The sequence below is a fragment of the Odocoileus virginianus genome, chromosome 26 (genome assembly GCF_023699985.2).
Source record: "Odocoileus virginianus isolate 20LAN1187 ecotype Illinois chromosome 26, Ovbor_1.2, whole genome shotgun sequence".
In the NCBI taxonomy this organism is placed as follows: domain Eukaryota; kingdom Metazoa; phylum Chordata; class Mammalia; order Artiodactyla; family Cervidae; genus Odocoileus; species Odocoileus virginianus.
Genome location: NC_069699.1, coordinates 44,120,735 through 44,144,150, shown reverse-complemented (window position 1 = coordinate 44,144,150; position 23,416 = coordinate 44,120,735). Strand labels below are relative to the sequence as shown.

Here is a 23,416-nt window from a genome sequence, read left to right as displayed (position 1 = left end):
CTGTCTTTTGTGGGGGAGGGGAAGTGTCGGGGTGAAGGCCAGGGCTCTGATTTATGGGGGCATTTTGAGAATTTGTGTAGTCGTGCCCGAGCATTTACATATTTAATATAGAACATCTGATTATAAATCACTTTAAAACTTCTCCTTTGTAATACAATTACGATATTAATTTAAAAATTATGTAGGCCTAGGTTACCTTATCTGTGAATTCTGGGTCAAAATGGTAAAGGTGAGGGGCTTCCCTGGTGGTCTAGTGGCTGGGAATCTGTGCTCCCAAAGCAAGGGGCCTGGGTTTGATCCCCGGTCAGGGAGCTGGATCCCACATGCTGCAACTAAGACCTGGCACAGTCAAAGAAACAAATAAAGCAAACAAATACTTTTTTAAAATGGTAAAGGTGAAATGATAAAATATTTTTTTTAAATGGGGTGAGGTGCCTGCTGGGGTGCATGCAGCCCATGGTGCAGACCACAAAGTAACTGGTGTTGCTGGCACCATTGCTCGAGCCCCCTTTCCCATAGGGAGGCCTGTCAGGGTAAGGGGTCAAGTGGAAGTCAAGGAAGCCTCTGGGTGCCAGCAGGACAGGAGAGGATGTTAGCCTGAGAGAGGCTGGAGGGCCAATCTCTGGGGGTAGGGACACCTGATATTGTTGTTCAGTCGCAAAGTCATGTCTGAGTCTTTGTGACCCCATGGACTGCAGCATGCCAGGCTTTCCTGTCTTTCACCATCTCCCAGAGCTTGCTCAAACTCATATCCATCCAGTCGGTGGTGCCATCCAACCATCTCATCCTCTGTCGTCCCCTTCTCCTCCTGCCTCAATCTTTCCCAGCATCAGGGTCTTTTCCAGTGAGTTGGCTCTTCCCATCAGGTGGCCAAAGTACTGGAGTTTCAGCTTCAGCATCAGTCCTTCCAATGAATATTCAGGACTGATTTCCTTTAGAATTGACTGCTTTGATCTCCTGGCAGTCCAAGGGACTCTCAAGTCTTCTCCAGCATTGCAGTTCGAAAGCATCAACTCAGATGCCAGATATAGAAACAATAAACGGGGCTTGGGTCGCAAAATGTGTAGGGATCCAGATTTTGAGGTTGCTTCAAAAGCCAGGGCCCCATTGTCAACACTCTGAGAAGCTCCACAGAACATGGCGTGTGGCTTGCTGGGGGTGTCTCTAGAGCTCCGTCTGGCAGGGCTCAAGCAGTGCCAGACTCATCTTTTTGGAGTGGCAGGGACCTCGGTACAAAGATACCAGTTCCTGTGGAGTGTGGCTGCCTTCTCGGCTCCACGTTCTAGAGCTCTTTTCAGATAGACAGGTTGACAGGAGTCTAACCAGAGCCCGTACCCCTTCTTCCCCTTCTCAAGATGACAGGAATCTGGTGTGTTTCGAGCCCTTTCTGGAGGCTGCACTTTGAATGGCCTCCTCCTCCAAGGGATGTGGAGAAGATTAACAAACAATGCACATAATCACACAGCATGCAACAAATGTTGGTTATGATCATGGGACTGTATTTCAAATTTATTCCAACTTAAATCAAAGAAATGTTTGTGAAACATGATGAGACTGTCACGTTGCTTTTGTTATCACCTCCTTCTGAGCCATTCTACCAGTTGGGTATAACATCTCTCTTAGCAGCCATCGTAGAGAATTTATTTGCCTGGTGAACCTGAAGTGATGTGTGTAAGCCCCATCCTCCCGCCAGGTGGGAGGCTTATATCATGAGTTCTATTTGCATTGAGTATGGGAGCAAACTCTAGGAAGTGAGGATCTTGAATTGATCTAAGCCCTTTAGAAACCTGTTGACTTCTTCCCATTACAGATAACAGAGACCCCCAAATGCACCGTCTGAAAGACGGAATGCAGGCTGGGCTCCGGGGTTTGCTTGATTTAGTGCCTGTTTCTTTCTGCTCTGCTCTTCTGCTTTCCAAGAACCCCGCTTCATCCTTAGAGGAAACCCTGTGGCTGGATTTCCAGCTGCTCATCCAGGAGAGACAGGCTGCTTCCTGTAGCTCTGACATAGAAGCCCCAGCAATAGCAATCTAGAATAATTTATCATGGAGGTAATGGAATCAAGAAAGGAATTCTAGACTAGCCCACCAGTCTGCTTGGCTTCAGGTCCCTAACTCAGTGCTGGCTTAATAAGCAGCAGCCTTTAGCACACCCTTGTCACTCTTGGCTTCAACTCCCTTCTCTCTAAAATGGGTTATTGTGAAGATCAAGAAAATAGTTGCAATGTTCATGTGTTGAATGAGCATGCATTAGTGGTGATTGAGTTTGTGTATAAAAGTCATAAAGCAAGGTTTAAGCATATGCTCTGCTCTATGAAAGCAGGCAGGTAAAGCAAACATTTTAGGGAAAATTTCATTTGGAAACACACTGGGTTGGCCAAAATGTTTGTTCACGTTTTTTCTGTAATGTGTTATGGGAAAATGCAGATGAACTTTTTGGCCAACCCAATACTTAATGTGAACAGTTATCAGGGAATTATGTGATTAACACTTTTCCACCCTTTTCCCTATTTCCTATAATAATCACAGTTTATTTTCTTCCCTCCCTCGTTCCTTCCTTATCAACCTAGACACCAGGCACATGAATTGAGTGAATCTGAGAAGTGACTGAGTCCCCTATAAAAGTCCCCTATAAAAGACTATTTCTTGTCCTGATTAGACCTGTACCCTCTATCTGGGGAAACCTTCTAAGAATAAATGCATTTGTTTTGTCCTCTCACCCCACTACCTCTCAGCAGTAGCAGGCTCTAGCACAGTGTGACGACACATCCAAAAGTTCCTATTTCTGTAAGTTCAATAAAAACACAATTAAAATTGAGTAGGTGCTAAAACTTGGTTTTGAACTTTTATTAAAAAAATATATTTGCAAACATATAAAATTTAGGATGAAAAATGCTCATCTGAAAACAGGTAATAACTTAATATTTGCAAACATACACAGATGGTATAAAATCCATACCATTAAAAGTGTTAATGATGCTGCATTGCGCTCATGGAACAAAAATCTTGCCACAGTCCCAGAGCTTCTCAGGCCCACATTCAGGGCAATGAGACTCTGGTACACTGAAAGTCATGAGAGCCACATGGCCAAAGCAGGAATACAGAATAAAAAACCATTGAGAACATATATTTTAAAAACACGTTTCTGAAGGAATCACATAGATAAAAGGGAAACACAACTCTGCATTTCCCCCTTTCAAAGTGAACGGTATTGCATTAGAGCATTTTCAAATGAAGATGTCATATACAAAACCAAGTGAAACATTGCACATGTCTCTCTTGCTGAAAAAAAACAGGCTCCTGGAGGCCCCGGCCCACTCAGGGAAATGTTCTCAAGCACAGCTTTTAAAGAGCTCAGTGTAAGTTGCTTTACTTCTTTCAGATCTTAACATTTTAGACACCTGAAAACACAGGGCGCTACTGGTTCCAGCAGGCCCTTTGAATACAACTGAAGAAAACCAAAGACAGGTAAGAAAGAAACATGTGCTCAGCAGCAAACGTGCAGCAAGAATGCAGGACACACGTCCCTGTGATTCCTCGTTTTCACTCACACGGACTGAGCCCACCCGTGCCTGTGCCGCCTCTCATTCCTCTGTGTTTCATTTTGCCCAGAGTTACAGTATGATGGCTGATTTTGTTTTTTAAGCAGTTAGGCACCTTCAATTTCATGTTGCATTATTAGTAATACAATGGCAGTTATGGCCTCTACTACCAAAATAAGAAAAACGTCAAACTACATTCTTTGGGGAGGAGAGTAATAAAGCTGCATGGTTTAAAAATATCTACCTAGTAGATCTGATGGGGTTTAAGATTTTTTACAAGAACACACAGGTGGAAAAAGAACAATTCTTGACATGCAAAATTGGGTCCTATTCTCAACTAAGCCTGTGCCTCCTCTGGCAGAGAAGTACTCAGGTCAACTTGGGCTCTTAACAAAACCTGGCTCCCAAAAGCCTTCCAAAGTAAGCCGTGGACATTCACATTCACATGCAGAGGGCATGAATGCTTTTCCTGGAGCTGACAGTCACTGGACAACATGGGATTCCAAGTCACACCTTACCGACCTGGGGGAGATGCACAATGAGGAGGAGCTTCTGCCTTAAAGGAACGAGGCTGTTTGGGAAGTGGGAGTCCACCCAAAGATACCACAGTAACTGCAAGAAAAGAAGAGCAGGGCCACCCATTCGGGTGAGGGTGGCTCTACAGACAGACACGGTGACCTAAGTGCAGGGCACCTGGAGTTCTGCAAACCTAGCAAGAAGCGTCTTTGTTTTGGTGTCCATTTTGACTCAACTAAGGTTTAAAACTTAAGATTCCAGTAAAGTTACTGCAGCAATGTAAACATGCAACCTAAACTAGCATGAGGTTCTGGACAGAAGATTGAATGAGGGGTAAGGCAACTGAACTGTGACTTTCGGCCCAGGGTCATCCAACTGACACTGTTCAGGCTTGGCCTGACTTCTCTACTGACTCATTCTGGCCTGAACTTCCTGGTTCTCATGACGGTGAACCTCTGGCCTCTGAATTTTCAAAATGCTTTGAATACATAAACTTGGGAGTTGAAACAGGCTTACCCTTTTCAAGTCTCCATGACTTGGGCACTTAAAAGTTTACTTTCACACTAAGGAAACCTCATCCCAGATTCTCTACTGTCTATCCTACTCATTCCTTGAATTAAAGGGTGAAAATGAACAGATTTGATTACAGACCCTCTTCAGGACAGTCTCTCAACTCTCCTGTAATATTGACCCTACTCAAAGCATCATTTCAACTCAAACGTCTATCATAATGAGAACCCCTCGATTCTTCCGCTCACCAAAGCCCACAGAGACTTACACCTGGGATGCGTGCTAACATGCCAGGGCAACTGTCTTCTGAGAACAGTCGTGGGGACGCCCTGGACACCATCTCCTGGGGTCAGCAACATTTCACATCTTACTGTAACTTTCTCTTTCCTGGGTGATGCGCAAGCAATTCATTTTTGGTTGCTGAATTTACACACTACCTTTGAAAACAAACTATTCCTAATTCCTATGAGAACTTAGAAGGTTCCTTGACTTCTGCACAATTCACAAATAATAGGTAGACACAATAGAAGACACTAAATTGGGAAGCAGAAAAGGTGCCAAGGAAGCACGTTTAGCTTAACAAAAGCCAATCAAGGTATTCTTTATGCTAAAAAACCAAAAACAGAAAACAACCTAAGCGCAAACTAAAACAAGTATGTAATTCACAAGTAATTTTCTAAAATCTCAGCTAAAAGGAAAAAAACCTATGGATTTATGATTGAGTTACCATTAAAGCTTAAATGATTGTTCCCAAGGAACCATCATATCTGTCAGCATTATTCACAGCTAATCCTTAAGCTAGCTGGTTGAGCCAATTGGGTTTTTACCCCATCATTAAATAGTGCTCAGAAAAGTAAGCAGTGCATCTTAATTGGTTAAATACTACAAAATGACCTGTATCATAGAAACGAAGACACTTTCATTCAAAGAATATCTTAAAATTACTATTGCTGAAATAAATCAAATCTACATTAAAATATTACTAATCACCATTACATGCCATAAAAGAATAAATATAAATCATGGCAGATCAATAGCAGCATAACAAAGCATCTTTACATATTTTCAAACTTTGGGCTGCAGAAGTACTCACAGCCGAAGAATACATTGGTAAAGTTCCGAATATCACACTTGGTTTTTAATTCCATATTCTATAATAAAGTAAGGGCAGTGTGAATAAGTTCCCTTTTCTGCATAGCTTTAAAACTATTCTCAGTAGACTTGAGGAATGGAACCAGAATGGCTTTGTCAGATTGGTCCACTGGTCCTTTTGTCAAAGTGTTAAGGGAAACAATTAACAATGACTTCTCACTGTGTTTAGACAGAAAAGGAAAATAAGGCTATGATTCACACACAAGCTTAACATTTTCAAAACCACTGGAGAGTTTAACTTAAAGTCAAGATTTCTGATAGAATTTGGGTCTTACCAGTCCCAGCCTTTACTTCAAAGGTGTGCCATGCCTGCTCCCACCTCATCACAGGGCCGGCAGGGCCCTATTCAAATGTATTCTCACAGTGGGAGCCCTCTGCGTGGCATCACCGGGGACACTTAAAAATAGAACACAATTAATAAACTTCAGAACTTTTAAGGCCCGAAAGGGGCATTCATATAAAATACACTTCACTTGAACAAATCAGTCCTAATTTGCAAGCTTAACCTCTGACCCTTAAAATGCGAAGCTACTTTGCACAGAGCTGACTTCTGCTCTGCTCAGAACTTGACTAACCAGCCCGAGGATCAAGTTTTCAGATGGAAGTGCGGGAGGGGAATGGGGGTATGGGCTGGGCTGACTGCCGCAGGGCTGGTGACCTCTTTTCCCTAAGATCTTGAATACGAAAGTGAGCTGAAAATCAGATTCCTTATTTCACAAACTTGTTTAGAGCTGATGAAAACACCCACACAACTGAACACAATGGTCTTTTTTTTTTTTCCCCAAAACAAAGGTCTGCTGGTGATGCTTCACAGTGAAACCTCCATTATCACTGAGAACGTCACTTGGAAAACATTCTTAAGCAATGAGTCTCTTTCTCATAGGCTCAATTTTAAGAATTCTCAAAACTCAATGTTGCGTCTAGAAGTTTCCATGATGAGGCCTATTTGTTTCTGAGGTCGATATTCTGCCTTCAGAATTACTCTGCTCTAGTCATAGGTTGTGGTTGTCTCTGTTCTTGGTCAGAACCTGTAAGTAGACTTCATGAAGTGTGCTGAGGAAGCTGGAATCATTCTGGAAGAGATGGTCATGTCACGTTTACCTCCTTAGAGCTTACTGTCATGACAACAGCTTAGGAAGAAATTATACACATGCTCTGTATAACTAATTATGCCAAGAATCCCACCACCCAGAGACAATCATGAGGAATATTTTGGAATTCACACAGATCTATTTTTCCACTTCGAGAATTTTTCCACAGGGAGAGAAACACTGGTTCTAGCTGGTCTTGGATTTTCTTTATGAATTGATTTTTTAAGAATTCATACATTATTTTTTTCAGAATGAAAATTTGAAGACTAATATCCTACATACCTTGATTAGATGTATTAATGTATCCTGGAGCTGAGACTTGCTGAGGATAATGGAAGGCTTTCTCTGATTTTCTGTCGTCCCAACAGTGAGAGGAGAAGGGGAGCTGGCTTTCCTCTCAAGGTCTGAGGACCTTGTAACTGTCTGTTGGAAAACACTGGGGGACAGGAGGACTGAGGACGCTGCCGAGGTTGTTGCAGGAACCAGAGGGGGGCCTGCCACCTGCAGGGGAACAATGGTCATTTTGCACCAAAGAGTGTGGAAGCCAGCAGCCAGGCCCAGAGTAGGGGATGCCTGATAACAAGCGTAAGCAGCAGGAGACCAGAATGCAGAGTCCAACGGTTAACTATTTAGAGTTCAGATAAAGATTCAGAAGCAGTGTCTAAGCATTTAATGTCTTGTTAGGAAGCTTGTTAGCAGAAGGATGAAGAGTCCATTTACATGATAAGGATGGCTTAGAGCTGTTTTGAGAAGCCAAGCCCCATCACTACAGAAGGGGAATCGGATAACTAACAGCAGGGTAGGCACAGTAAGAACAGTCCTGAGATGGGCTGAATATGTCAAGTTTTTCCACGAGGGACACAGAAATGCTTGGAGGAGGATGTGAAGGAACTTTCTGAGGTGATGGAAGTGTTGCATAACTTGGTTGGATCACTACCCAAGGGATATACGTGTATTAAAACTCAATTTAAGAAATCTGCATTTTATTATACATAAATTTTAATTCAATAAAAAGAATTATATGAAGCATTAGTTATATAAAGTTATATGAAGCATCAGTTTCTTTAGTTGTGTTCAATGTATTTATTATGCCACCACAGCCATCGAAGATACAATTTTAAAAACATAAAACTAATATTTACCTTCTTCTTTCATTTAGATATACTTCTGGGCTAACAATGGCTAACCAGCAGAATACACAAAACAGTAATAATTTTTTTTTGAAAGTGAAACTTGCTCAGTTGTGTCCGACTATTTTCGACCCTGTGGACTGTATAGTCCATGGAATTCTCCAGGCCAGAATACTGGAGAGGGTAGCCTTTCCCTTCTCCAGGGGATCTTTCCAACCCAGGGATCGAACCCAGGTCTCCTGCATTGTAGGCGGATTCTTTACCAACTGAGCTATGAGGGAAGCCCCCCCCACCCCTTTTTTAAAACTAATTCTCGTATTTTGATATACTCAACAAGAAAACTATATTTTTTCCCTCCTGTCACCCTCTTCATTTACAAAGAACCAAAGCTGTCCATAGTTTTGAGAATGCAGTTTCTGAGTTCTGAGCCATCTGTGGTTATTTTTGGTGCAACACTGGGCTGAGAGATCACCAAGAAGTGGTACGCCAATCACCATGCAGCAGGACAAGCTACAAAGAAGACCTGCTAAGAACAGTCAGAAGGTGGCTTTAGTTTAAAACCTTAGGCTTCAGGAGAGGTGTTAAGGCTCAAAGGCAAATGGAACCTAAAAGTTTAGGAACTGAGAAAGATAAGTGTGCCTGTCAAAGTTGGTAGGGAATGGAGGATGAGGACAACTTCTAAAAGATGAGGCAGGGGAGAAGCAGCAAGGCGCAGAGCACACAGGCATGGGAGGTTTTGTCAACAGGGCAATGGGAAGCCACCGAGCAGGGCAGTGACACTGCCTTCTGTTTACTGGGACATCACAACTCTCCCAGGGCAAAGGGACGGGGCTGACTTGCTCTCAGCAGTCGCCCACTCACAACACAGAGGGAGTGAGTGAGCGCCCTTGCCGAGGCCGACCTTGCCCTCCCATACACGCCCTCAGGGAAGACATCAGTGAGGACGGATGACTTGAGGACTGCAGAGGCCACAGCAATGAGCTCTGCCTGGGAGAGTGGGAAGGGACATTTAAGAGGGGCCTAGGTTTGAAAGCGGCAACATTTCCCTTCACACTCAGCAGAAGAACTTAAGACATACTATGATCTTCAGAAAAGGGGGATCCTTACCGGGATGGCACTGGATAACACCTTAGGCTGGGCAAAAACTTCAGGATCCTGGTTTTGCTGCATAGACTGCAATGTTTAAACAGAAAAATGAACAGATGTAGCAACTTTTCATTTAAGATTTCTTAGTTACTGGGGAAAAATCTAGGTTAGCAGCTCTAAGGAGGAGTTCAAACATGACCTGGTTCCTAGATTCCTAAGGGAAGTGGCTGACCAGAATTTGTGACAATGCAGGATGGGAGACAGCCCCATCTCTAGTTTGGGACAGCCCCCAAACCCCCTCAGTTCCACCCGAGAAAAGGGGTGTGCAAATGTCTCGAAAACGTCTCTATGGAAAAAGCTAAAACCTGTGTCTCTTGTAAGAGTTGGGACAGACCAAGCATATTTTTGCTGTTGAGACTGTGGAGATGCAAGATCCTGGCAGCATGAAACCTGATGAGGCGGCTCACACTCTGGACAGGTGGCATAAACAGTCTTCACACAGAGCCACACACTTCCACAGATAAATGTTACACCTATTCTCTGGGAGACAAAGAACTTCCTGTAGCAGAGCAAATATATTAGGACTCAATACGGTCCCAGGCCCTGAAATTCGATACAGCCACATAAATGAGAAAGAACATGTTTGTAAGCTTCCTCTGCCAGGAGGCAGGCTGGAGAGCAGGGTGCTGTCCCAGAGGCCAAATCTAGAGGGGACGGTATTCACGACTGCTGGTTGTATTTCTAGAACAACAGGAATAGTGGCAGCAGACACATTTCAGGGGTGTTTTATCTGTTAAACAGAACATTCTTGCTGCTCCTTATACTGCAGACAAACGGCAAAAATGACAATTAATCATGTAACCAAGACACTAGGTTTCGTTTTCTGTATAGAATTTTAACAGAATGGAACAAAACACTCCATTAGCTAAGAAATAATGTTATACAGCAGAGCCAGTATAATATTATTTGGTAAAATGTTAAAGAGTTGAGGATTGTAATTATTAAAGGGCATGAGACTAAAACCTTAAAAGGCTCTACCCCCTTTCAGTTCTGTGATCTGGCACAAGTCACTGCAACTGTGACCTGATGTCCTCATTTGTAAACTCTCACCAACCTTAATAAATCACTGAGGGACAAACCTCTTCTTCACCCATACATCCAATCCCCCACCAAGTCCCACTCATCCTCCTTCTTAATAAATCCACATGTTCACACGCCCCAGTACAGGCCCCCACTAGCTCAAGCCTGGGTGACTGCCCTGACCTCCTTTCTGATGGGTCGCCCTCCTTCCATCGTCTCCTTTCCTAGCGTGCCACCCTTGGCTCACGCACTAAAAAGACTCTCCAGGGCCCTTAGAACAAACCTCTAACTCCTTGACACTATTTACAAAGTTTTACTCATCACCAATACCTGCTTCCTCATGTTTCTTTACACATAGATCTAGTCACACCACAGTTCAAGTTCAACAAATGCCCTCTCGTGTCCAGGCTTCTGCACCTGCTATTTTCCTTGCCTTCATCCACTCTTCCCAACTCTAGGTCTGGCTAATTTCTACTGAGTCTTCAGATCTCAGCTGATGGCCAGTTTCCCGAGGAAGCTATCTTTGACTTCAGACCTCCAAATGTGGGATGCTCTTATGGCAGCCCTAATGCACCTGGCACAAAACGGGCACTCGGTGAGAGTGTTGAGGGAGCAGGGGATGGAACGAAGTTTGGGATGATCTGGATCAGGGAGCAGGGGATGGAACGAAGTTTGGGATGATCTGGATCCACGGTCTTGAGTCAAATAAGGAGTCCTAGACGTATCGGGCAAAAATACACAAAAAAAACGCTAAAATGCACACCCAAGAAGGAAAATACAGTTTCTCAGCTTTTATCAGCTGAAATTATTTTGGGAAGTGGAACTCAGTGATACCACCAGTTACTGATGGTCTGGTTGATCACTGCAGGGCTTCTCACCTCTCCTATCCTCTAGCCCCTGGCACACTCAACAGTTGTGTCTTTAAACAACTCTGTCCCCTGTCAATCAAAATTCAGTTTCATCCCACTAGGTTACAGCCGCCCAACCTCCCGCCAGTACCTGAAGGGGAGCAAGCACCGCGTTGCTCAGGGAGGCTGAGGCTCTCGCCGCTGTCCCTTTAGGGGAAGGCTCAATGAAGCTCTCAGGCGTGGCCAGCTGGCCGGCTGCTGGACAAAAGCTGGGTGCCGCAGCACCTTTCCCAAGTGACTGTGTCTGCATTTGGTCATGCTGCGGGGTCAACCTGAGTTTCTGGAGAAGATCAACGCTTGGGAGAGATGGACTGGTTGTGTTTGTCACACTCAGCGGGGCCCTGAAAGGGCTCTGGCTGGCAGTCAGGCTGGCGTGGCTCAGCTCAGGGACAGGCTGACTCAGGAGTGGAGACCTCTGCCTAGGTGTGGTCTTCACTGTTTGCATCATGGTGGTGTTTCGGGGTAGGCTGGGGGGAGCCTGTCCAGTAGAGGCTTCTGCTGGTAGACTGGGACTGAGCACAGAGTGCAATGGGATGGCGTAGCTGGGGGCCTGCTTTTCAGTGGCTTGAGTGATGGAAGCAGGAGTTATTAGCACCGGGGTGGTGACTTCGGGCTGGACAGCAGCATGGACAGCCAGGTTTTCTGACTGAGCGGCCCCTCCAGGCTCAAAGGAAAATGGTAGGAATGAGTTGGGCTCTTTCTGGGAGGCATCTCCTGGCAGCTTCTCCACTTCTTCTGAATCCAGACCCACAACTGTTGGCTGTTCCTTTGACAAAGAGGTTCCAAATAATTCTTCCACTGTCAGATGTTTGTGTCCAGATGGAGCAGACTGAGAAACAAATCAAACCACCCAATGAGAGAAAACTCTTGCAAATCAGCATAACTAAATTTCTTTTCCATCAACCAAATCAGTTTGCAGAAGCAAGGTTAGGTAGAGTCTGAAAATAGGAAATGGAACAAGCTAACGATGTCCTCAGAATTAAGGCCAAGAATGCACCTGGTATCCCCAAGGTGGTGAAGAGATATCTACATTTGTAATAAAAATCAAATTTTTAATCGCTTCTCGGCCTTTTGGCTAAGATCAAGTGTAAAAATAAAATTTTAGGGATTCAGATGATAGTTTAGAATTCACCTTTTTTGCTTTGCAAACAGATGTAAGGTAAAGGGGCAACTACTTTGCTCAAAGTTAATTTGCCCCATGCCAGTCACACATGGTAGGGAAATTACATTCAAGAGGATGTGGGGACCAAATGATGATCAAGCAATCCTACCTTTATGTTCATATTTTTTTAATAAAAGGCAGGCATTGTACCTTAAATACCAGAAAATAAATGTAACTACTAAAAAAATTAAAGTATAGGTGATACAATATTTTTATAGACTGTACTTCATTTAAAGTTACTATAAAATATTGGCTATATTCCCTGTGCTGTACAATTTATTGTTGTGTCCTATTTATTTAATACACAATAAGTCTGTGCCATTTAATCCCCTACCCCTACACTGCCCCTCCCAATTTAACCATTTTTTAAACAGCAACCTTCCAATTCCCAAATCACAGTGCTGAAGGAAAAGGAAAGCACTTAAGCCTGAACACGTTAAATGTACTTACATTTTAGTGATCTGGTTTACTGATGCCACTGCAATGACTCAGAGGGGTTATACTCATAGCTCCCACTTGTCAGCTTTCCTGCACCTTCCCTTCAAGCAGTACTGCTGAATTCATTTAACCTTTATTTGCTAAGTATGCAGAGGGTGCCAGGCCCTGCTCTGACCTGGGCCCAAAGGACTCTTTCGTTTATTTTATTTTTTGGCTGCACTGTATGGCTTGCAGGATCTTAGTTCCCCAATCACGGATTGAACCAGTACTCTCTGCAGTGGAAGTGCAGAGTACTAACCACTGGACCCTCAGGGAAATCCTAATTACATAGCTCTTAAACTCCAATACTTTGGCCACCTCACGCGAAGAGTTGACTCACTGGAAAAGACCCTAAGGCTGGGAAGGACTGGGGGCAAGAGGACAAGGGGATGACAGAGGATGAGACGGCTGGATGGCATCACCGACTCGACGGACATGGGTTTGGGTAGACTCCGGGAGTTGGTAATGGACAGGGAGGCCTGACATGCTGCGATTCATGGGGTCACAAAGAATCGGACACGACTGAGCAACTGAACTGAATTGAACTAACCACCATATTCTTTTACATATACATATGTGTGTGTGTGTATATACACACACAAACCAACATTTAGATATACCTACTTTAGAAAACACATATCATATTGGAATGATCTTGTAGAAACTTAAGAGTCTTTTCCAGTGAAGAATATTATTTTATAAGAAAAGGAACAATCAAAAACCTGACATGGAGAAACCTCACAATGAAATACACCTTAGGCTTTGAAAATGATCCAGGTAGCAATTTTTATCTATGAAACAAAAATGAACTTTTAAAAAACTAAAATTACCCACATTTACATGTGAAATGTTTCTATACTTGACCTTAAGAACAGGTATTTCTGGTAATTTAAAATTACTTCATATTAAAAAATGAAGTCATATGGCAGTATGCAAAAGCAGCAGCAAGTTTCCAATTTCTCCATGCTGCCTCCCTGCAACATCTGCCAGGCCAGAGACGGATTATGAGACTTTACGGAATATGGTGTGTGGTAAAGCATTAGGTTTCAGAGGTACCCCATATAAGGCAGAAGAAATGAGGTTACAAGACAGTAAGAATTATCACAGACAGAATCCTCATTGTACAGGAGGCCCTGTACTACACACTTTGCATGCATTACTCTATTAATCAGTGAGGGCAGCACTATTATTATTGCCATTTATGGATGATGCCCAAGTACAATAGAACCAGATGCCAACCTAGTTCTAACAACACAATCCATATTCTTAACCATTATGTCCACGGTGCAGATGACAGGTTATCTAATCAACTGAATGGTGTTATGATCCTTTGGGAAGGAGAGGGGCAAGTAAGACCTGAATAACTAAGAGCTGGTGACTGGTCAGATTGTACCAACTTTTGGAAACATGTAACTGGCTGAATTAGTCGCCAGAGGCTGAGCGGGCAGAGCGTGTGTCTTTATACAAACTCCCCAAAGCTTGAGAGTCTCTGAGCTTGTTTGGACAGGACCCTTTCCATGTTCCTCTGCCTCTGACAAGAAAAGCTGGCTGCATTCCTCTAGCTGTTGGGCTTACTTATTCATGGATTCATTTTCCATCATCCACAGAAAAGGTGAAATTTTATTCTTTACTCATGTCTGAATATACTTACAGTCTGGACTCTGAGTTCAGTAATGCCTCACTTAAATCAAATTTTAATCTGACCATTCCCTTGTGAAATGGAATTCAGTGAGTGACAGTATGTATGGGACTGAAAAAAAATTTTTTTTAAGAAACTATATCAGGTTTTCCATTGTTCCTTTCTCACCCCACAGCTCTTGCTGTTTACAGAATTTCATGTTTCTGTTTGAATTTACTGTGCCCATGTCAGATTTCCTACTCATTAGTGCCCTGGGCACACTAGAAGGTGTGATTATTCTTAATCACAGGAACAAAAAAAAAAAAAAACAATACAAAACAAACTAGGGAAATTGTACCAAGGAAATTTTAGTAAGTGAATAATGAAACTGAAATAAAATGTAATACTATTAATATTAAGGCTTGACAGCATTATTTGCTCCTCAGCACTAGATGGCAGTGTTACTAAACCAATGTACTATTCTGTGTACAGGGCCAGTTATGGATCTCAGCTAATTTTAGACAATCATGTGGCTTGACAATATCCAGATCTCAGTATTTTACAAAATGCTGTCACTTTGGCCTATAAAATGGAGTCTTTTTGGGTTCATTCTTTCATTTGGGTTTCACAGTAAATCTGTGAGTCAGGTACTGCCAGAATCCTTAATCCCATGACTCAGAAACTGAAAGGAAAGTGACTAGCCCACTGGACATTCATGGCTGATAAGCCAGACCAGAAAGAGTCTGCTCCTCCACTTGCTGCTTCTCCTAACACATATTTTTTAAAAATTAAATTTTACATAACACTTTCTTTTAATATATGTTTGACCTTCAGGATCTTAAATACAAATACAGTAAAAATGGAGCAAAGAAATGTAGTATACAAAATCTGGTTTAAATAATTTACCACCTGCATCCCTAGGAACATTATAGATACACTGATGATAAGAATGTAAAATGGTATAGCCTCTTGGAAAACAGTATGGTAGGACAATTTCTAAACTAAAACATGCAGTTATGAAATTACCCAACATTTGTACTCTTGGGCATCTAACCCAGAGTAAAGGAAATTTAGGGCTTCCCTGGTGTCTCAGCAGTAAAGAATCTGCCTTCCAATGCAGGAGACACAGGTTCAATCCCTGGGCTGGGAAGATACCCTGGAGAAGGAAATGGAAACCCACTCCAGCATTCTTACCTGGGAAATCACATGGACAGGGGAGCTGGCGGGCTATAGGCCATAGGGTTGGAAAGAGTCAAACACGATTTAGTAATGGAAAGGACAAAGGAACAACAAAGGAAGTGTGTGTACAATGTTCATGGAAATGTCATTCACATTAGCCCCAGACTGATAACAACACAGCCACCCTTTAACACAGCCATAGGGTGAATGGCTAAAAATGTTAATGAGATTTGGAACTATAATATAAGTAACAATTTCAATGAATCTCTTCAATGAGTTATGCTGAGTGAAGAAACATAATCCCAAAAGGTTATATATTGTATGATTCCATTTATAGAAAATTCTTGAAATGACAGCATTATAGAGCTGGAGACATATCAGTCACTGCCGGGGTTAGGGATGCCAGAGGAAGGCCAGGAGGGTGTGACATGTAAATCAGTGTGATAACAAATGGGCAACACAAAGGATTCTTGCGGTGATGAAGTCCTCTATCTTGACTGTGGTGGTAGATACACAAAGCTCTACATGAGATAAAACTGCTTGGAACTAAACAAACACGTGAGGCCTCCCAGGTGCTGCTAGTGGTAAAGAACCCGCCTGCCAATGCAGGAGACAAAAGATTCATGGGTTCGATCACCGGGTGGCGAGGGTCCCGTGGAAAATCCCAAGGACAGAGGAGCCTGGAGGGCTACAGTCCATAGGGCTGCACAGAGTTGGATACCACTGAAGCAACTTAGCATGCACGCAAACACACACGTGCACATACCCACAGAAACAAATATGAATAAAACAACTGAGGAAATGTGAACAAGATGGGTATACTGGGTTAATATTCTGGCTGTGATATTGTACTGTATTTTTCAAGCTGTTATCAATGGAGTAAATAGGCAAAAAGGACATGGATCTTTCTGTATTATTTCTTATAACTGCGTAGGAATCTGTAATTATCTTAAAATAAAAAGCTTAAAAAACTATGGCTTTTACTCTTTCTGTATTATTTCTTATAACTGTATATGAATCTGTAATTATCTTCAAATAAAAAGCTTAAAAAACTATGGCTTTTACTTGATATCTGTTCACTTATCAAGTCATCAGTTTTAAAGAGAATTACTTCATAAAAATATAAATAAAAAAATAAAAACAAAGAGAATGATTTTATTCAACAAATATTTACAGTGCTGGGTGCTGAGGATACAGTAGCAAACAAGGCAGGCAAAACTGCTTGTCCCCTGTGATACTTGGATTTTGGTGGGTAGGAGATAATCAAAAAATTTTTTTAAAAACCACAAACCCTGATAGCTGGAAGAAAATAAAGCACAGCAGAACAGGGGTAGGGAAGGATTGTTATTTAAAATAGGGTGGTGTGAAAGGCCCTCACCTATACGGAAGATACTAGAATGGGAGCAAGGTACCTTCAGGCTGTGGGGACTATAACTGCAAAGGCCTGTCCTGAGGCAGAGGCAGGTCTGACACATCTGTGAAAAGGTAGAAGGGCCTACGAGGCTGGGAACAAGGCAGAAAGATGGAAGATGAGGCCGGGGTGGGGGGGCCAGATCAGGTAGCGCCATAGATGTTATTGCCGTGACCCTGGCTTTTGTTTGAATGAGATGAGACACCACTGGAGGAAAGCCACGGTCTAACTTAGGTTAAACCACGATTTACTTTGGCCCCTGGGTCAAGGAGAGGAGAGGGAGTGGCTAGGGCAAAAGCTGGGAAACCAGATACGAGGCTACTGCAAAACCCAGATGAAAGACAGTTACGTGGACCAGGGAAAACGACGTGAGAGGATGACATCACGCTACTGCGTATGCAACACACTCTGACAGATGATCAACGGATCAAACTTGTACTGCATCCAAGCCCTTACAAAATGCTGACTCCGTTAGGTTACTTTGGACAAAGCTAGGGCTTGAGCTGTACAAACCTTATCTTGCAACCCAGATGGTGTCTCTTCCAGCGTCTCAGTGCTTCCCAGATTAGAGATCTGAGTACTTGGCTGCAGCCCAGGGCTGGAGATATTTGAGTCGCCCATCTGATTCTTAAATTAAAAGGAAAAGTACATCACGTGAAAAAACTTGCTATTGTTTGGTTTGCAAAGCAGCATTCAAGGTTACTGTTAACAGAAATATTATTTTAAAAGTCAAGGATAACCCCCCCTACAAATGCCAAATGTTTGCTTTGGACCTGCATGTAAATATGTAAATTAACTGGACAATAAACTTTCTAGAAAGCTGAGCACATGATTTTAGACAATAGTGTTTGTAACAACTGCTATTTTTATAACCCCTTTAAGGACAAGCAAACAGCATTACTTTATTATGTATTCTTTTCCATTTTTTGTTTAAAGTTAATATATGGTAAAATTAACTTTTGAAATGTATCACCAGGCTTCCCTGGTGGCTCATATTGTAAAGAATCTGCCTGTAACGCAGGAGACCCTGGTTCGATCCCTGGGTTGGGAAGATCCCCTGGGGAAGGAAATGGCAATCCACTCTAGTATTCTTGCCTGGAGAATTCCATGGACAGAGGAGCCTGGAGGGCTACCATTTCTTTCACTTTCAAAATTAACTTCTGAAATATAGTTTTGTGTACCCATTACCACAATCAGGGTATCCGATCACCTCCCCAAACTCCCTTGTGTTATCCCAATGCAGTCATGCCCTCCTTCCACTCCTGCCAACCAGAGACTGTTCTCTGGCATTTAGAGATTGTCATCTAAATGGAATGCTGGTTTCCTTAACTTAGCATAATGCCTTTGAGATTCATCCAAGTTGTTGTACAGATGAATCTGGCAATCTCCCAAGCCTCTACCTAGAGATAAAGGGTCTATTTGGAACCATCTGAAGCAGAGGAGAGCTCATCCAAACACTAAGAAGTGAACTCATGGGCTGCTGCTAAGACTAACACCATATGATTAGATGACAGGCGAGTGTAGACAAGCAACAATACTCCTATTTAAGGAAGTGCCACCTATTTATGGATGGCTTAAAAAGTAGAAAGAACACATTATGAAGGAAATATCAAAGATTTAACTAAAACCACACCCCCCAAAAAAAGATTAATTAAATCCCCAAAGGTTTAATCTTAATCCAACTCCAGAAATTTTATTTACTCCATACCATACCGAAGAATTTTCTTTACAACAGTAATTATTGTGCTCTCCATTATTTTCTACCTTTGCAATGTGCATTAACCAGAAATGATGTCAGATTTTTACACTGCTCATGTGACCTAGAGTTCCTTTGCAGCTCTGCGCACAGAAGCAAGGCTTCAGTTCTTTCTTTCCTCTGGAGATGACTTGCTTCCCAGCCTGAGCAGGAGGGCGGGCCATCTCCTGGGGTGTCTGCTCTAGTCTGCTGCACTTATACTTTCTGTCCTATGTGGCACCTTGATCTCGTCATCACTGGGAATGGCTGACAGAGCTCTCAACTTATTATCCATCACCACAACACAGAAAGGTCTTTTTTATAAACACAAGAAGGCATCTATGTAGACAACCCATATCTCATTAAGGGTATGGAAGGGAATTTATGGTAATACACAGTAACTTAAAAGCTCAGAAATGGTTCTGAAATTTACCTCATCCAGTTTCCTAAGAATCAATGAATTCATTATAGAGATGACTGCCTTTCCTGTATTAATTTTCATAGATCCATGAATTCTTTGTAATTCTCTACGACAGACATTGAGGAATCTGGTAGAACTTGAAATGTCTCATGGGTTCTAATGTACCTTTCTTTACCCAGGAAGTGGGACCTTTTATTTTCCAAAATCCTTTCCTCCCACAGTAAGTTTTTAGGAATAGAAAAAGAACACTGAATTTTCAGAGGTAAGAAAATCCCCTTCCTTATCTATAAGACATGTTTTCTTTCTGAACTACTTATTCCTGCCGGCCCTGGAGGTCTCCTCCCTGCTCTGGTTCTCCTGTTTGGCACACAGATCCTCACCCTCTCGTATTCATCCTTGGCTCTGCTTAGCATCTCCAGGATGTCGATGGGCCTGTGGTCACTGCAGCCATTGGCCTGGCTGGGACTCTGCTTATCCCGAGCTGCTTGCTGGGACCGCCGTGTCTCTTCTTCTACCACGCTAGAGGAAGAGAACCAAGTTTTAGAAAGACCTTTTTTGACACAATATGACCCAAGATTTTGGCGTCCATCTTCCAAGGATACTGGAAGACTGCCTCATGGTAACAATGCCTTCCTCAGAACACAGAGCCTCAGCTACTTCATCCCAGTAAGACATGACTGACTACTTTCACTATCTCACTCACAATGGTACCAACCAATATAGTTCACCATTAGAAGGCCAAAAATACAGAATTCCTTTCCAGATTTGGTAGAAGTAGATAACTTTAAAATCTACTAAGTTACTCCTTATTTTTTTCTCTCTCTTTCCTACAAGTATCTCAGGATCAGTCAAACTAACTGGTAAAGTAAATCTGAAAATGGACAATGCCACCAAGACAAAGGAAGGCTGTACAGGTGAACAACTCCTATGGAGAGTATATGTTAATAATGGTGTAGCAAGGAGAAAGATTAGCATCTTGACAATGATGGTCTTGGTCAATCTTCAAAAATCAACTACAACTCTACAAGCAAACAAAAGATTTTCCTTGTTGTCTCCTTAAAAATCACTAAGTGGGTAACCAAGGTCAGGGTGATTGTGGCAATGCTCTTTATCTTGACTAGTGCTACTTAAACTAATTTTGCAGTTGAAAATATATATTTAAAAAAGCATGAAAAGTCAAGGTCTAAATCAAGGGTTGCAGCCTGCAAGTCTATCTGAGGGGTTTCATTTCTTAGGAACATCCTCTCTCCCTGCCACATCTTAAAGTCTGAAGCAAAATGTGAGAAACTAAAAGTTGGGTGGTGGGCACATGAATGTTTTATTGTTTCTTATATTTTTCTTCAAGCTTGAAATTAATGTAATAAATTTTAATAAGACAACGAATCTTTTTTTCTTTTAAACATCCATTCAGGTTTCAAGTCCAACTGTAATGAACAGGCCTACTTGCCGTGGGATAGTATAGGCACAGTCACAACTTGATAACTGAATTAATTTGAGAACTTTCAGACAGTGATGACAGGCAATAAAGCAGTAAAAGGTGGTTTTTTTTTTTTTTTTATGGACTAAGAGGCGTAGAACAGGGTACCCAATGTCAGTTTACTGCTTTAAAACAGCCTGCCTAGGAACTCCGATTACTGTGTGTGGGATGGTTGTTTTATTTGAAAACATCGGATTAAACAATATTAAACACAGATTTTTTTTTTTTTTAAACAGCAACATTATTCTGAGTTTTTAACAAGCTACAATGTATTATGATCCTCCAAGGATGGGTTTAAAGCTTTCCCCAAACTGGGGAGTCCCTGGTGGTCCAGTAGTTAGAACCCCACACTTTCACTGCCCAGGGCCTGGGGTTCAATCACTGGTGGAGGAACTAAGATCCCACAAGCCAAGTGATGCAGCCAAAAACCAAAAAATACTTATTATTTAATACTCAGTTATAGGCCACACCAACCATCAAGGATTGGTCACACAGCCCGTTTCTACCCACTACTTGCTACACTGTCTAGCTAGCCCATGCTCGTATTTACCTCTCTCTGACCTGGACTGGATTTGTGATCTTCATTCAAAAAAAAAAAACACCATTTCTAATAATCACCATTGTTCATCCACCCAACAGGCTACCTTATAAAGCTCTCCACTGCTGAAAGCAGAAACTGGTTGGTGGCATGGAAGGGACACCCAGCTTTGGACTCTTAAGGCCTCTTCCAATTCACACTCTGGGAGGAACAACCCTGCCCCTCTCCCTTCCTCTCAAACCCCCAAGTATGCCCCAAGAGTCTTTGTAAGATCAGGAATAAGGCTCACTTCTATGAGTTCTCCAAATTTTACAGTCTATGTATAGGCAAACATTCAGGTTAGGTTTTGTTAAAAACACTCCCTGGCAGACTGAATTTCTTCTTTAGGAGAGGCAACATTTTCCAAGTTAAGTTAATTTTCAATTTTGCTACTGATCAAAGAGAATTTCCAGATTTATTTATAGAACAGGTCTAGAAGTTTATCTGTTCTCCTATATATCTTCTCAGTTCTTATTAACAACCTTTTGGAATAAATCAATGTTTTACTTTAAGAATTTTTGTTATATTGCAGCTGTCGAAACAGTGGTAGGAAGAACTAGATTTAACAGAATGGGCAGTGGCAGGTACTTTTATTTAGATGCACAATATATCCGGAAGAATTTTACCTGTATCTCTGGCTAACAGAGATGACATTCTGAAATATGTAGCAAAAAGAGGCTGTATGCAGGCAAAGTCAGAGCAAAGAAGGGCAAAGATAACCTTTTTATCTTTGGTGACCAGAACGCCATTTATCACAAAGTTAATGTGAACATATTTGGTATTCTCTTCAGCCATAAATAGTCCAGACACTTGAAAACTCACTATCAACAGTTTCATGCAGGCATTTGCTAGTCACTTTCAATACCATTGCTTCTAGTAAAATAAGCTGAAAGCTTAAGCAAATGTCCCTCTTTTGGGCATCTCTAGTGAAGGAAACCTGAATGCCCCTCTTTTCCTTTCCTGCTTCCTGTTTCTACTTCCTCACCCTACTTTTATGTTCACTCAGTATTTTCAGATAAGCCTTCCATCTTCTGCTTTATCTATGATCTGAAGTCTTGCCTTATGGTAACGCCTATTGATAGAGAATACAGTTCAAAATGGTTTCATGCAAATAACTGTTATAACTAAAACAGCCAGGGTCTCTCACTTTAGGCCCAAAAGCTCTCAATCCACAGGAGAAAGTCTATGTATTAACATACTTCAAAATATAGATATTTAAGAGAAATACTGTCAATTTCAGGATAACCAAAAATCAACAAATCTCTGTCTTCTACATTATCAAAAACTGCCTCTGCTGTTCCTTTCAAAACTCAGATAGTGGTCATTAAATAATTGGCTTTGTAAAAAAGTAGCTTTTATCTTTTTTTTTTTTTAAGAGCAAAGTTCTAAAAAGAAAAGTCTGGTTGTGGAAAGCCAATGCATTTTCAAATGAATGACAGAAGTTCACGTGGAAGAATATCCTTAGGGTCACACCTACAGCAAACAAATCGGGAAGCAAATAAAAACCCAGTTGAGACATGTTAGTAGTCCTGGACTAAAATGTGGCCTTTGCCATGTGCACTTCTTTTAAAATGCAAATATACCTGGAAATGGGGTGTGGGGCCTAATTATTTATAGTTTAATAGGATTTAGTTTAATATTAGACAAAAGAAAAAGAAAAAAAAAAAAAACTGTTTTCTCCCAAACATGTAGGTAAAAATTTTGCAGAAGAACAAAGGGAATTTTCATTTGACGGAGGGGGAAGAGAGGCCAGCATTTCTGAGGAAATGCAGGCAAAAACTGAAAAGAAAACTTAAATCCACCAGAATTCGCTGCCCACCGAAGCATTCTGTCCAGGGCGTGGTAGCACTTCAGGCCCCTCTAACATCTAAGTGTCTTGGATTCCCGGAAACCAGAATGGCAGTACCAGCAATAAAGAGGGATGGCTTCTGTGGGCCAGTCTGAGAAAGGACAACGACCATCCCTCAGAACATCAATTCAATGAAAATTAGTTTCCAAGTTCCAAGACTCTGATTTATAAAAGCTCTCCTGGGACATAACCCATTAGAGGACTGGGGATTCTAAACCTGGAATCTGTATCAAAAATAAGTTCTCTTAAAGGAAGTGGCCCGGAGAAGGCAATGGCACCCCACTCCAGTGCTCTTGCCTAGAAAATCCCATGGACAGAGGACCCTGGTAGGCTGCAGTCCATGGGGTCGCAAAGAGTCGGACACGACTGAGCGACTTCACTTCCACTTTTCACTTTCATGCATTGGAGAAGGAAATGGCAACCCACTCCAGTGTTCTTGTCTGTAGAATCCCAGGGACGGGGGAGCCTGGTGGGCTGCCGTCTATGGGGTCGCACA

General features: G+C 42.1%; 1 protein-coding gene and 1 pseudogene across 1 annotated transcript in view; one reads left to right on the top strand and one right to left on the bottom strand.

The window, feature by feature from the left end:
• Window positions 1-2,818: 2,818 nt before the first annotated feature.
• The window catches only part of DCP1A (decapping mRNA 1A), a 42,362-nt gene continuing 21,764 nt past the window's right edge, over window positions 2,819-23,416 (bottom strand). Inside the window, exons 5-10 of the mRNA XM_070455926.1 lie at window positions 19,398-19,536; window positions 17,375-17,488; window positions 11,106-11,843; window positions 9,048-9,113; window positions 7,093-7,311; window positions 2,819-6,792 (exon numbers count right to left, since the gene is read on the bottom strand). Of these exons, the coding sequence (XP_070312027.1) occupies window positions 6,712-6,792; window positions 7,093-7,311; window positions 9,048-9,113; window positions 11,106-11,843; window positions 17,375-17,488; window positions 19,398-19,536 (1,357 nt within the window). The 3' untranslated portion in view covers window positions 2,819-6,711. The remainder of the gene's footprint in view (window positions 6,793-7,092; window positions 7,312-9,047; window positions 9,114-11,105; window positions 11,844-17,374; window positions 17,489-19,397; window positions 19,537-23,416) is intronic.
• On the top strand, window positions 12,070-12,220 carry LOC139031330 (U2 spliceosomal RNA; annotated as a pseudogene).